This window comes from Prionailurus bengalensis, chromosome C2 (assembly GCF_016509475.1).
Source record: "Prionailurus bengalensis isolate Pbe53 chromosome C2, Fcat_Pben_1.1_paternal_pri, whole genome shotgun sequence".
Classification (NCBI taxonomy): Eukaryota; Metazoa; Chordata; class Mammalia; order Carnivora; family Felidae; genus Prionailurus; species Prionailurus bengalensis.
This window is the reverse complement of record NC_057350.1, coordinates 130,990,654-131,005,992: the sequence shown is the minus strand read 5'-3', so window position 1 is coordinate 131,005,992 and position 15,339 is coordinate 130,990,654. Positions and strand designations below refer to the sequence as shown.

General features: G+C 35.3%; 1 protein-coding gene across 3 annotated transcripts in view; it reads right to left on the bottom strand.

Annotated features, from left to right (window-relative positions):
- The window catches only part of NPHP3 (nephrocystin 3), a 43,661-nt gene that overhangs the window by 25,343 nt on the left and 2,979 nt on the right, over nucleotides 1-15,339 (bottom strand). For all 3 annotated transcript variants that reach the window (XR_006299503.1, XM_043595391.1, XM_043595390.1), the window contains exons 3-9: nucleotides 14,779-14,929; nucleotides 12,604-12,756; nucleotides 11,439-11,572; nucleotides 9,763-9,923; nucleotides 6,394-6,550; nucleotides 2,747-2,821; nucleotides 217-390 (exon numbers count right to left, since the gene is read on the bottom strand). Coding sequence is in view for 2 of the 3 variants with exons in the window: in XM_043595391.1 (XP_043451326.1) it covers nucleotides 217-390; nucleotides 2,747-2,821; nucleotides 6,394-6,550; nucleotides 9,763-9,923; nucleotides 11,439-11,572; nucleotides 12,604-12,756; nucleotides 14,779-14,929 (1,005 nt within the window). In the remaining variant the exon portion in view is untranslated. The remainder of the gene's footprint in view (nucleotides 1-216; nucleotides 391-2,746; nucleotides 2,822-6,393; nucleotides 6,551-9,762; nucleotides 9,924-11,438; nucleotides 11,573-12,603; nucleotides 12,757-14,778; nucleotides 14,930-15,339) is intronic.

Below are 15,339 nucleotides of genomic sequence, written 5' to 3'. Positions count from 1 at the left end.
TCTGTAACTAAAAATGTTTGATGTTCATAAATATAGTTGAACCTCACTTTTCTTTCATATGATACAAAGTTAAGCATATGCCTCAATATGGATAATCAAGCCGCGAGGACAAACACTAACAATTATGAACCTTGACTATATTTAGGTAAAACCACAATCATAATAGAGTCTTAAGTGGTGACTGATCTTTGTTGGAACAATACTCCAAATGCTCACTTTGTCAAATCCCAATTCGTGGGCTGAATTTGAAGCCTGTTGGAAAGTTTCCATTTGCTCTTGTTCATCATGTATGTCCCACAGAACATCACCAAAATCATCTTCTTCTGGAATAGAATCTTCACTGCCCAAATCCTTAGTCTCCATGTCTGTGTTCTCAAAGCCCAGGATGTCCTGAACACCAAGAGCAAGCACACGAAAGTGAATAAAGAACTTAAACATCTTGTAGCAGTGTTAGCACACAGGCCTAAGGTGGCCTTCACTTACTGAGGGGGACAAGTCCAAACCTATGGCCTTCGTATACTACCAACAAGAATAAATATAAAACCATAAAAAAACATGAGTTTAAAAATAAAGAAATATTAAAATGATAAACACAAAGATCTTTCTCTTTTATTAAAAATAGAAGGGCATTTGGGGCCCCCAACTGGCTCAGTCAGTAAAGCATGTGACTCTTGATTCTGGGGTCATGGGTTCAAGCCCCACACTGGGTGCAGAGCTTACATTAAAAAATAACTGGACACCTGGATGGCTCAGTCAATTGAGCCTCTGACTCTAGACTTCAGCTCAGGTCATGATCTTAGGGTTGTGGGATTGAGCCCTGTTGTCAGGCTCCAGACTGAGTGTGGAGCCTTCTGAAGATTCTCTTTCTCCCTCTGTCCCTCCCTCCTCCACCCTGGTAGTGCATGCTCTCTACAAAAAAAAAAAAAAAAGCAGAGCATTTGACTCCTCAGGGATCTATTTTCTGAAAAATGTTACATAATATTCATTTATATCTATCTGGAAAACAATTTTAAAAATTGTGATAATGCTTAAAAATATGCTGCTTTACATTTTTGTAAGAATTTAATTCCTAAGATTGGGTTTCTTGATATCAAATATTTGTGTTGTGATTTATAGTCTTTATATCACTGAAAATATGTTGTTCCTCAAACAGTAAAGATGGCAAATATGTCCACTTTCCTTTGCTGCCATTTATTCTGCTCAATTAATTTTATTTAACTGTGGTCCTAAAATTCACAAGATTGTTGAGAAGGTAAAAATTGATGTTAATTTTTATACTAAAGAACACTGTACAAAATGTGTTGCCAGAAGTCATATCATTATATTCTCGAGCTCATTCTTTTTCTCTGATAACAAATCTCCATACTTTTAATACAAATTAATTAGAAAAAGTAATCTAATCCCTAACCTCCCAAATAGAATCCCAGGTACCCTGCAGGGGTGTCTGCAGGTATGGGCAACTGCAGGCTAAACGTGGTACTTCTTTCTATTGTGCCCATTTTACTTTAAGGGTGTGGGTTCTTTAAGGGTTCTTTTTCTTTTTATTATCATTACTAGCATTGCATTTATTTATTTATTTATTTATTTATTTATTTATTTATTTATTTTTAATGTTTATTTATTTTTGAGAGAGAGAGATAGAGCATGAGCAGGGGAGGAGCATAGAGAGACGGAGACATAGAACCTGAAGCGGTCTCTAGACTGAGCTGTCAGCACAGAGCCCGACGTGGGGTTCGAACTCATGAACTGAGAGATCATGACCTGAACTGAAGTCGGACACTTAACCAACTGAGCCACCCAGGTGCCCCTCATTACTAGCATTTTAGAGGATATATAATTTAAAATAGTTTTTTATATTAAAAATAAACACAGGTATAACATTAAGCAGAATATAGAACTCACATAAATTTACAAGATAATACTTCAGATATCACAGACACTTTCAGCCCGAGACACTTACTATGATCCATGACCTCAGACTCTTAGAGATATGATTTCACCCCTCTGTGTTGTAGGGATAATGTAGTGGATAAATTTGAAAAAGGTTTTTCTAATTTATAAAAGTTCAACGTGCACACAAAACCTTGAATAAGATAAACATCTTCCCTCAAATACTTGTACTTTTTACATGGCACTTTTGCAATCTACTTTACACTTATCAGGTATTGAGGCATCCAATAGCTTTGTGAAACAAATGACAGATAAAGATACATGGTACTTGGGGCGTCTGGGTGGCTCAGTCGATTAAGCATCTGACTCTTGCTTTTGGCTCAGGTCATGATCTCGCAGTTCATGGGTTTGAGCTCTACATTGCGCTCTGTACTGGCAGTGCAGAGCCTGCTTGGGATTCTCTCTCTCTGCCCCTCCCCTGCTCATGTGCTCTCTCTATCAAAATAAATAAATAAACTTAAAACAATAATTTAAAAAAATACATAGTACTAGTAATACGATGACAATACCACAGGATAGACAACCACCAGAAACAGTGGCACTTTCCCAGGTATTATTTTCTCCACCCCCCCGCGGTATTATTTTCAAAAACACAAATAAGTTGTTTTCATTGGAAGACCCAACTTTATGGAAAACAGTCTTAGAAAGAAAATTTTTTTTTAACTAGGCTCTACACCCAACATGGGACTCCAACCCACAATTCTGAGATCAAGAGTTGCATGCTCTTCTGAGCAAGCCAGCCAGGCACTCCTTAGAATATTTTAGATGAAATTTTACAAGGAATGCATATTTCTACCTGTTTAATAATCTTTTCCACATAAATATAAATTTTATATACTCCTTCTGTAGGATCTCCAGAGTGATCAATGATCTGGAAAAAAAGAAAAAAGTTCAACAACAACATGAAAAAAACAATAACAGGAGGAGGTGGTGATGGTAAATACTTCTATAGAAGTTATATGTCAGGGATTATCCTAAGTACTTTACATATTAGTTCATCTGTCCTCACAACAATCCAATGAGAGAGACACTATTACATTTTTTTTCCAAGAACAGAATTTAGCGATTCATCACTCATATAACAGTGCTCATTGCAACCTCATTACCCCTCACCCCTTTAGCCCTTTCCCCCACCCAACACCCTGCCAGCAACTCTCAAATTGTTCTCTGTACTTCAGAATCTCTTATGGTTTGCTTCCCTGTTTTTATATTATTTTTGCTACCCTTCCCTTATGTTCATCTGTTTTGTATCTTAAATTCCACATATGAGTGAAATCATAGGGTATTTTGTCTTTCTCTGACGGACTTATTTTGCTTAGAATACACTCTAGCTCCATCCACATTGTTGCAAACAGACGCAAGATTTAATTTTTTGATCACGGAGTAATATCCCATTATATGTATACATATATACCACATCTTCTTTATCCATTCATCAGTTGATGGGCATTTGGGCTACTGTCAGTAGTGCTGCTATAAATATTGGGGTGCATGTACCCCTTCAAATCAGCACTCCTGTATCCTCTAGATAAGGTATTTACCTACTAGTGTGCAATTGCTGAGTCATAGGGTAGTTTCTATTTTTAATTTTTTGAGGAACCTCCTTACTGTTTTCCAGAGTGGTTGCACCAGTTTGTGCAAAAGGGTTCCTTTTTCTCTACATCCTTGCTTTAGCTGTTAGGGGGTCTTTTCTGGTTCCATACAAATTTTAGGATTGTTTGTTCTAGTTCTGCAAAGAACGCTTGTTATTTTGATAGGAATTGCATCGAATATGTAGATTGCTTTGGGTAGTATTGACATTTTAACAATATTTGTTCTTCCAATCCACGAGCACGGAATGTTTTTCCATTTTGTGTGTGTGTGTGTGTGTGTCTTCTTTAATTTCTTTCACAAACTTTCTATAGTTTCCAATGTATAGATTTTTCACCCTTTGGTTAGGTTTATTCCTAGGTATTTTATGGTTTTGGTGCAATCGTAAATGGGATTGATTCCTAGGTTTCTCTTTCTGCTGCTTCATTATTGGTGTATAGAAATGCAACCATGGGGCACCTGGGTGGCTCAGTCGGTTGAGCGTCTGACTTCAGCTCAAGTCATGATCTCATGGTTCGTGGGTTCAAGGTTGGCATCAGGCTGCTGATGTTAGCACAAAGCCCGCTTCAGATCCTCTGTGGCCCTCTCCCTCTGCCCCTCCCCCACTTGTGCTGTCTCTCCCAAAATAAATAAATAAACTTAAAAAAAAGAAATGCAACCAATTTCTGCACAGTGATTTTATATCCTGCATCTTTGCTAAATTCGTGTATCAATTCTACCAGGTTTTTTGTGGAGTCTTTTGGGTTTTCCACATAGAGTATCACTGTCTGCAAAGAGTGAAAGTTTGACTTCCTCCTTGCTGATTTGGATGCCTTTTATTTCTTTGTGTTGTCTGACTGCTGAGGCTAGGACCTCCAACACTATGTTGAATATCAGTGGTGAGAGTGGACATCCTCAGATCAATTTCCTAGGTGTTCAAAAGGGTTTGGTGCTGATCTAGCTGCAATTCAGGGATAAGACAAACTCAGGGTCTCCATGGTGGTCCACTATCTTCAGACACAATTACTTCTAATTTTTTTTTTTAAGAGAAAGTGTGTGCCAAGAGGGGGAGGGGCAAAGAAGAAGGAGGGACAGAATCTCAAGCAGGCTCCATGCTTAGGGCAGAGCCCTACATGGAGCTCAATCATGTGAGATCATGACCTGAGCTGAAATCAAGACTTGGACACTTAACTGACTGAGCCACCAGGTGGTATTGTTAATACCTCAATTTCACAGAAGAGGAAACAGAGGCAAGTTATGCAAACTGTTGAAGGTCACACAAGGGGATTTATTGTGAACAATGGGAACAGTGTTGCAATAAAACAAAAAATACACTTTTTTCACTTACTTATCCAAATTCTGTCTTATATACATCCATACCACTCAATATATATGACCTTCAAAATACATCAAAATCAATTTTTATAATAAGACTATAATTCTATAAAACAAAAAAGCAAAACGGTATTCTGCTATGTAAAATAGTAGTCTTCTGAGTTTTCTGAAAGAAGAATGCCCTACCTGTAAAGAACATGTGTGTTGCTAGTAAATGATTATTGGATAAAATTAGAGTAGGGCAATGGTTTTACAAAGCACATCAAGTGAACCAGAATGGAAGTTTATCCTATGTTTCCATTTATAATCATGGTAGACAGATCTTATTTTACTCCTATTTTATAAAATAAATTCATCCCTCTAGTGTATTAATTTTAAAAATCAATTTACAAATAGAATAGAGATCTGAAAGAAAAGTCAGTATCTTTCCTCTTAGGATCTAGTGGACTAAGCTCATACTAATGTAATTAAAGCAAATAATGAAATGGTTCTGGAGATTATAACAAAATACACTATTTTGTGTTGGGCTCTTTAATATTACATTGGGCTCAAGCTTTTTCAATACTAAATGATGTAAAAAAAAAATGCTTGTGTTCACATTCGATCTTATTTCTTGAATGGGCACAGAGAAATAAAAACAATGTCAAAATCCAAGTTGTTTTCAACTATATTCTTTTTTTTTTAAGACTTTATTTTTAAGTAATCTTTATACCCATTGTGGGGCTTGAATTCACAACCCTGAGATCAAGAGTTGCATGCTCTACTGACTGAGCCTGCCAGGTGCCCCTCAACTGTATTCTTAACACAACTGTAAGAATTTTTAAGTTATCTCAGTGTGCAGTAAGGCAAAGCCTGTAATCTCTATTCTAAATATTATCCCACCATGCATCTAAGAATGGTCAAATCTCTCATACTCTTATTCAGTGTTTTGCTTTTCCCAATGCCCTTAGAAGAGGTTGCTATGAAAAGGCTCTTTCTTACACTGATCCTTGGTCAACAGTAGACAAAAGGACTCTGCACTTGGGGAGAAAAGCACAGGAAAAAATCTGATTTTTCCACTCATAGATCATACCCTTTGTAGCTGTGTATTGCTATTTATCCCTTTCTTTTTCTCATAGTCGACAACTAAGTCTATTGGCTCTACTGTCAAAATTTACCGATTCCTGTTTCTCATCACTTCCTCTACCTCCACCCTGGTCCAAGCCACCAGCATCTTTCACCTGGTGACCGCAAGAGCTCTCCAACTCTGCCTTCCTCCACTACACGGCAGCCCAAGAACATCCTTGTCAGAATCGTATTTCTTCTGCTGCTGCTTAAAGTCTTCCAATGACTCCAGTAAAAACCCCCAGATAAAAAAAAAAAAATCTCACTCGCAGTAAAAAAAACAAGGTTTCTATAGTGATCTCCAAGGTTCTTTACCCTTAGCTCCCAGTCACCTGTCCTATTAATCTCCCCTTACTCACTCCCACCTCATGGCCTTTGCTCTAACACTTCCCTTGGGCAACCAGGTTCTTAAAAAAATAACCTTCTGAATTTTACCTTGGCTTTGTTGGTCTTGTTCAGGTTAGAAACTTGATCAATCAATTGCTGGATGGAGTTGGAACTGACTTTCCCATCCTCTAAGCGATGATAAATTAATCGTGGTTTGCCTTCAGGGTTTTTCAGAAAAGCTTCTTCGCAGTCTTCCAATAAAAGGCTAGATTGGAAATCAGTATTTCTTGTCCTACACTGCACTATTGCAGCAAACAATCAACCTAAGTGTCAATAATGGCAGTTTAAAGCAATGACAAGGGGCCAGAAGAAGCCCAGGGACAGAACAAGTGCACCTTTCCAAAAATGGATGTTTTATAGCTCTGTTCCAGCTTAGCCAGAAAATATAATGCATTCATTAGCAGACAGAACAAGTACAATAAATTCTGCATTAAATTGAATCTCAAAGCATACATAACTTTAATTTTTCAAATCTAACAACAACAAAAAAACCTCTCAAAAAAATACTGTAAACATGGCTCAAAATAATGGACCAGACTCATGAGACTTTGCAAATAAATGGAAACCTAATTCCACTTAGAAATAAATAATTTCCAAATTAAAATACAATTATTATCAAACCCAGTGCTTCAAGATTTTTCTCTTCTCTAGTCTGTTAGCCTTTCTCATCCAATGAACGACCTGAATCTTTATACCCAAGATACAGTATGAGAAAGATCCAGAGGCAGATGGGGGAGGTCAGATGGCTAGTAAAATCTTAGTTGAAGTACAGGGTTAAAAAAAAAATTCTAACTTTGCTACAGGGTACCATAATGACAGTTTTTATTATTCCTATTTAAATTCTAGAAAAATCTTAAAATAACCTACCAGTGTTTTCTACATGGCAAGGAAAATTACAACCAATTCCCCTTTCTAAAAAGCATTAATTGAAAGATTGTTTAGAGAGGCAAATTAGTGTGTGTATGCAAGGGAGAGCTATTACATGATTCAAAATTTACACAATATATTAAAATACTGGCCCCAATACAAAACAGAGTAATGTTCTATCATACGTCTCTGTGCCAATCCAATCAAACCAAACCAAGGAATTTTTCCTTGTTCAAATCATTCTGACCATGTTCTATATAATTTTTGGATTTTGGTTCTTTTGTTATTACTTTGGGAGAAAAGTCTGTGGTACATGTGAATACTAAAGAATGGGCCACCGTTCAGGCACATGTTGCTATTTCAAAATCACTCCCTACAAAATTGACACGTGGGGCTCACATGAAATGATATGACATCTGGGATTTGGTTCAAATTCTTTGGTGGGAGGGAAGAATATGGGGCTACTGGGTACTGCTTAGGGGACATGATTCTAGAGTCATCTTTTGAGAAGAATGGGGGAATCATCATGAGAGATGAAGGAACAACCTGAGAAAAATAAAAAGTTCTATCAACCCTTGTTTACAGTATGAAGCCTACAATTACTGCCATATTTCTTGACAGCCATGAAATAAACATTAAGGAAATAAAATAATCAGCAGATGGAATATGAAAAATTAAAGCAAATTAAAGGCAAAGCATAGGTGAAGAAATGATTAAATTTTAGAAATTAAAATTCTTATTCTTTAAGAATAAAGTTTTTAAAATGTAAAATAAATAAAATTTTAGTTAAAGAAGATAAGCTGAAATCTGCCAAGCAAAGTAATAAAACATGAAAGAAATGAAGGATAAAGGGTAAAAGATGAAGAGTAAAAGATTAAGAGGGATTTAATATGAGAAAGATAGAAATAAACGTTAAAAATGTAAAAATAATGTGCAATATTTTATTAACTAAACATGGATAAGAGGTAAAGAAAAAACAAGATGGTTTAAAGGATTAGAGAATAAGAGAAAAACAACAAATGACATATTACCACCTGAGATAAAATACTACCCAGATATTAAACAATAAAACAGAATATATCCTTAATAAATCCAAAAAAAAATAACAGGAAAAGAAAAGGGGCGAGGGAGGAAAAGAACCCCAACTAAAAGGGAATCAAGTGGAAAGAATCCTTAAAACTTGTTTGGGTGGAGGCTCATTGACCAAGTGGTTCCTTGGCCACTGGGCAGTCTTAAGGAGCAATGATGGATCACACTGCAGGGTCTCTGGTAAAGCCTAGGGCTCCACATACTTCTGCACACAGTTGAGGTCAGAGTTGGTCCTCAATAAAAGGAAAAATGCTCTGGAAGGGTTAAATCCAATCAGACAGCAAATGTAGAAAGAAAACCTCTTATTAAATATATTTTGTCTTCTATCTATGTATCTAGTTGGTTAAAAAAAATCCTTATTTGCAGACTAACTCATTGGTGTTAATTATATTCACATTATAAGAAAATTGCTCACTTTACTGGAATTAAGTAGTAAGCTCCTCAGAGAATTAAAAACTTGATTTAACATCTATATAAGTGTTCAAGTAGCTCTCAATTTGTATCTGAAGAAAGAAAATAATGAAAGTTAATGCAGATTATTGAAATCAGGAGTTGCCAACTTGTTCTATTAGGGCCAGTGAGTACACATTTTAGGCTTCATGAGCTACACAGTCTTTGTTGTAACCGCAGTACTTAACTCTGCTCTTGTAGTATAATGCAGCTGTAAAAATACATAAATAAATGAATATAACTATGTTCCAATAAAATTTTATTTATAAAAGCAGGTGGCTGACTGGATTTGGCCTGAAGGCCATAGTTAGTTACCCCTGATTAAAATGATCTTTGCATTAATGATGCCAACATTAGGACCTGTTAATGCAAACAGTGTAAAGTTCTTAATTCTTTGTTTCTGTATGAAAAGCCAAAACATTTATTGAATTTTGTGGATTGTTTTTGATTATAAGGATGCAATTAGAACTTATCTTTGAAGTTCATTTGGCAACCTCAATTCTTTTTTTTTGTTATTTATTTATTTATTTATTTATTTATTTATTTATTTATTTAAAATGTTATTTTTTAAAATTTACATCCAAATTAGTTAGCATATAGTGAAACAATGATTTCAGGAGTAGATTCCTTAATGCCCCTTACCCATTTAGCCCATCCCCCTCCCTCAATCCCTCCAGCAACCCTTAGTTTGTTCTCCATATTTATGAGTCTCTTCTGTTTTGTCCCCGTCCCTTTTTTTATATTATTTTTGTTTCCCTTCCCTTATGTTCATCTGTTTTGTCTCTTAAAGTCCTCATATGAGTGAAGTCATATGATTTCTGTCTTTCTCTGACTAATTTCACTCAGCATCATACCCTCCAGTTCCATCCAAGTAGTTGCAAATGGTAAGATTTCATTCTTTTTGTGGCAGTCTCAATTCTATACAACTCCTACACTTGATCTGAGTCAAAAGGCCAAGAAGTGATCAATTCTATACAACTCCTGTAATAAATGACAGAATTTTCAGCTTACCTTGGTAAGGTTAAATGAATGAATAAAATAACTAATGAACTCTTCTCAATTTCCCATTTTCTAACAGCAAGGTATTGATTTTCAAGATCTATTGGAAAATATATAGCGTGGAAAAAATATCCCATTGTCTCACACATTCTTTTAAGTTTAGGTGAATAGTCCTAAAAAGAAATTAAAACAAAACAAAACATAAGAAATTAAAACATAATAGAAGCACAGCTTATATAACTAAAGATCTAGTCAGCTTCATACTACTTAAAATAAAAAAGCATGCTTTAGAACAGGTTATGTTGAATATTTTTTTAATTTAAAAGTTAAAAATATAATCATATTTTAAAGAAAATCTTTAAGAGAAAAGGCAAGTTTCCCTTAAAACAAAAATATATAAGATTAGTAACTTGGCTGTTTCCTAGCTCAGAAAATAATTTATTTCATAATAAAACCTAAAACAATGGAAGAAAAATATTGGGATAATTTCCTTTGGTATTTATTTTTGTTATTATTATTATTATTATAAATGATTTCTGCTTTATTGTTATAAAGAGTAGAAAACCCAAATCCATGAATCTATATTGTAAAAAGTGTCCACCATGATATATTAGAACATTAAAGCAAACAGATATAAATAAAAAAATTATGGTCTATAACAAATTAAGTTACTAAGTAATGATGAGCATTATTATGCAATAAATGAGTAATACCCTCAACATCAGTTTGGTAATAACCTATATTCAGTTAGTGAGTAGAAACTTTGGTTTTCAAAATATTTTATCTCTCAACCCAAGTTGAACAATATCAAAAAGCAAAGCTAAATAAATTCATTAATCAACAATCTTTTAATCAATAATGTTAATATAGCAGGTATAGCATGTGACATGCAGATTTATTTAAAATTCAGTTAGAACAGTAATAGGCAAACTTTCTGTAAACGGCAAGTACTCTTACAAGTTAGTAATAGCTTAATGACTTGATATTTTAGCAGAGGTCCTTGGAATCCATTTAGTCTCTCGTGATTTATTCTGCCATTGTAGTATGAAGCAGACATAGACAGTGTGTAAATGAATAAGCTGTGTTCAGCTTAATAGTGTGTAAATGAACACTAGCTGTGTTCCAGTAAAACCTTATTTATAGACACTAAAATTTGAATTTAATATAATTTTCACATGTCATAAAACATTCATCTTTTCATTTTTTTTCCAACCATGTGAAAAGGTAAAAAGCAATTTTAGCTTTCGGTCCTATAAAGACAGGCTGCAGGCTAGATCTGGCCCACAGGCTGGAGTATGCCTGCCCTCTCCCTCAGGTTAACCCCAATGACTGCCTTGAAAAATTAAAAACCATGATAAAGATTAAATTTTGTTATAACCTGAAACAGATTCAAGGCTAGGGCTGGCAGATATTACCTAAAGCAGGCGCTATCAACAAGGGTCTTAAACGCTGTGCACAATGTACAATAAAGCATTCATAAGAATTAAGTTCCAAAGCCTTTATTTGAATACACTGATAAAACTGAGCAAGATTTTCTCTTAAAAAAAGCCCAAATTCTTCTTGTTCTTTAAGACATATAATCTGATAGGTAGTAAACTGCTTGGTTTAGATGTAGTAGTGTCATAAATAGGACACAATATTAACTTGTATTTTAAATCAGTGAATAAAGAATTTATAAATATCCTCACCTTAAGAAAAAGATCCACTTCAGGCTGGGTTTCATCTGTATAAATGAGGTAACATCTGACAGTGTTACTCCACAGAGAATGTGAAAACAACGGAGTAACTTGTAATAAACTAGCTACAGCAACATCCCAGTCATCTAAAAATAAAATTTATCATGAGTTCATGAAAAAAAATCATCAAAAAACATTTGACAAGATGTTTAAAAGTCTTTTAAAAGTCTGCAAAAACACAACAGGCAACATAGAATGCAATCTGATCTTACTCGTTAATAATGACACACCTTCTGGAATAACATATTAGAAGGCAAACAGTTCTTTAACCTCAAATTCTATCCTTGGGCATAAAGTAATCAATGTCACCCAGGGTCCTTGCTGAGGTACCAGTGGTTCCAGTCAATATCATGAACCTATGTTACTTGAGCTGTTTAATTAGTTTGCAACTGTAGGAGGGCCTACATTTGCAGGCTGGCCTATACTTTTACCTACTTATTATTCTTGAGATATATTAAGTCAAAAAGAAACTTTAAGAATGGCATACAATGAAATGCTATTTAGTGAAAAAGAACATTTTAAGACATATTTGGCTAATTCAAAAGGCATAATTAAACACTTCATTTTGCTGATAATCTTATAGTTTAAGAAAAAAAAATAGAGCTACTTATAACATCTCAGATCTGCACTGGCATTGAAATTCTGAACAGATCTCAGAGCTGTTTTGGACACCAAATTATATAAAAATAATGAAAATATTCTTCTGACTAAGGATACTACATTGCATAACTTTGTACTCTATTCTGCAGCCTTCTCTAACCTTTAAAAGCATCAAAAACACAGAGGGAAAGACTAAAAACTACTGTTTCTCAGTTAATCTATATTACACTCTCAATGATCAACTGAAACCCCTGAGAATTCAGACCAGAAGCGAAGTTTTTAGAACCTGATTTGTCAGTCTGGCCAGGGAACACCATCTGATTCTGATGTGAATTACAGAACTTACTTAGCCCTGCTCAGTGACAGCACCGGTAAGTACATGCTGGTTTGACAGTTGGAAGACACCCAGAATAAAAATCTCATGCCTGGTTGATGGTTGTTTTCCCAGCACACAAGATTACAGCATAGGAACAGTCATTACCATTAGCCAAAGTAATTGGCAAATGGCTTGTGTTACCTCTGTTGACATTTGCAAAGGGTCCTTCCACATCTATAGAACTATGGGCAAACTCAGGACCCCTGAAGGACTGCTGAAGCTGGATCATACTCCCTATGGAAGGTTCACTTCCCAAAGCTCCTCCAGTCCAGTATTCACACTGGGTTCCAGCAGCTATAAATGCAAGAGATTTTGTCTTGTGAAAACCAAATTAGTGAATGTTCAAAAACTTACCACATGTACTACACAGGATTTCTAATTAAAAAAAACAACAACTATAATATTACATACAACAAATATCCAAATATTCAATCTTTAATGATTTTGAAAGTACTTTGTCACCAACTTTTGGCAACTTCTAAGGTGCTGGTTAGCATAATTCTGGTTGTCATCTCAAACTCAAAGAGGGGACTAAAGAGAGAAAGATGAAAAGAAATAAACGATATAGTAACCAAAGGAACTGTAACAACTGTGAGAAGTTAAAAATATCCCCATACAAAAATTCTAAACAAGATTTCTAACCATATAGTTAAGGCATCAGTGTAAAATTTGAAGGAAAGAATTTAAAAGGAAGACTATTACTAGCACACCTGTAATTATCATTGGTAATTCATTAGGATGTAAGCTAAGGATGCAAAGAGTGCCCCCTCTTTAAACTTCCAGAGAAATAAAATTAATGTCTGAATCAGTTGGTGCTTATGAACACAGCATCTTTGACTAAATATGCATACACTAGTATTTGGACTCAATATCTGGCAAAAATGAGATCATTATTTGTAGGTCTTTGAATGTGAAATGAATGATGTTCCCTCAGTATCCTTTCTTTATGTTCAAATCAAAATATGAAGAAAGACCTAGGAGGAAATACTAACTTGTTCTTATTAACTTGCCAAGGTAATTACGATATAATAGTTTTGAAACACTGCACATTTTAAAACATGTCAACACTGAAATAACCACTAAGACTAATGTGGGGTCAACAAGAGGATCCTCTTAGTCACTCAAAGCCATTAAGAATCACTTCATTTTTTTCCCCTTCAAAAGTTAGTAATAAAAATCCCAGAATGCTGGTCAGATTCCAATGGTTCTAAAATGTAAACTAAGAGGGAATTGTCAAGTTGCCATATTTCACTCCCAAATCAGTTTGTAAGAATAAAATGCAGGTTCCTGTAAATGAGAGAGTGACTACATTTTTCTACTGCATTTATCAATAGAATATTTTTCATTTTTCAGTATCAGTCACAGTTTATTATTATTTTCTTACAACATGGTAGACCCTTGCCTTCTATGGCTCCAAGCTTTATTTCTAGAAAAACATATTTTATATGTTTAATTATAGAATATAAACTTTTTGAATAGCTTACGGGACTGTCCTGGAAACCATTTAGTGGAATATCATGCAGATATTCTAATGGATGGTTGCAAAGAATTTATCATTATGTGGAAAAATAATGTAACAGAGACTACCAACTATCCTCCAATATCCATTCTCCCCTTCTTTCTTTAGTAACAGAATTTCCAACTTTACGTGGATACATGACTCTCCTACTAATGATTACACTCTCCAGTCTTCCTGAGTGTAGTGCTGGCCAATGCGTTATCAGATTGTGCTTCTTTCTTTCTTCTTTCTTTCTTTCTTTCTTTCTTTCTTTCTTTCTTTCTTTCTCTTTCTTTTTCTTTCTTCCTTCCTTCCCTTTTTTTTTTTTTTTAAGTTTATTTCTTTACTTTGAGAGAGAATACCAAGCAGGCTCCACACTACCAGCACCGCTGCTAGATGCAGGGCTCGAACCCACTAACCGGGAGATCAAGACTGGGCCCAAATCAGGAATTGGACGCTTAACCAACTGAGCCACCCAGGGGCCCCTTTCAGATTGTGCTTTCAAGGAGAGGAATGAATTCCCTTCCCTTTTCCCCCAGCCAAAATGGAGATATCATGGTGAGACCTGAAGGAGCTGAGACCAGAGAGAGAAAATCTATGGGGTGAGGTTGGCAATGCAAGTCAGAAGAAAACATGGCTCTTAACAATGTCATGGATTTCATGGAAAATTGCTGTCATAACACCTGAGAAAGAGGCAGAAAGTGCAATTCTATTTATAACAGCAACCACTCACAACTAAAAGGATTCAATGTTGGCTCTACAATATCATTACACCTATAGTGAAAACTTAAAATATTATAAATAGGAAGTAAATTTACCAGTAACATCTGTACAGTTGTCATCTGAATCAGACTCTCCAGGATCAAATACTTGGATTCCCTGAGCCTGGAGCCTCTGAAGTTTACTTTCCAACTCTCGCTTAGCCCTCAGTAAGTCCTGAATTTCATTCTCCTTGGTCTCCCTAAAAATCTTTAAAAGACAGATGTTAATTTTGAAACCTCTCCCATAATCAAAAGGTTGTGTCATCAACTCTTAACCAAAAAATCTTTCACTCATGAAACCAATATTCAGTTCGGTCCTGACCTGTAGGATGAATAACTAAAGTAACTCTACTGTTTTGTAACTGGAACCCACTGGAATTTGGGCAGGAGGCCTGTCTGTGCCATGGGGCTGTTTTGTGCACTGCTGACGTTTAGCAAATTTGTCTCCCTCCCACTAGATGCCAGTAATGCCCTGCCATACAAAACATCCCCAAATATTTCCAAATGCCTTACCCCCATATGGAAAGACTTTCTTTTCCCCAAATCCCTATTGCAGTGCTCACTTTTTTATTTTTTCCTTGAAATGATCTCACGTTTACTAGGTCCATCTCAAAAATG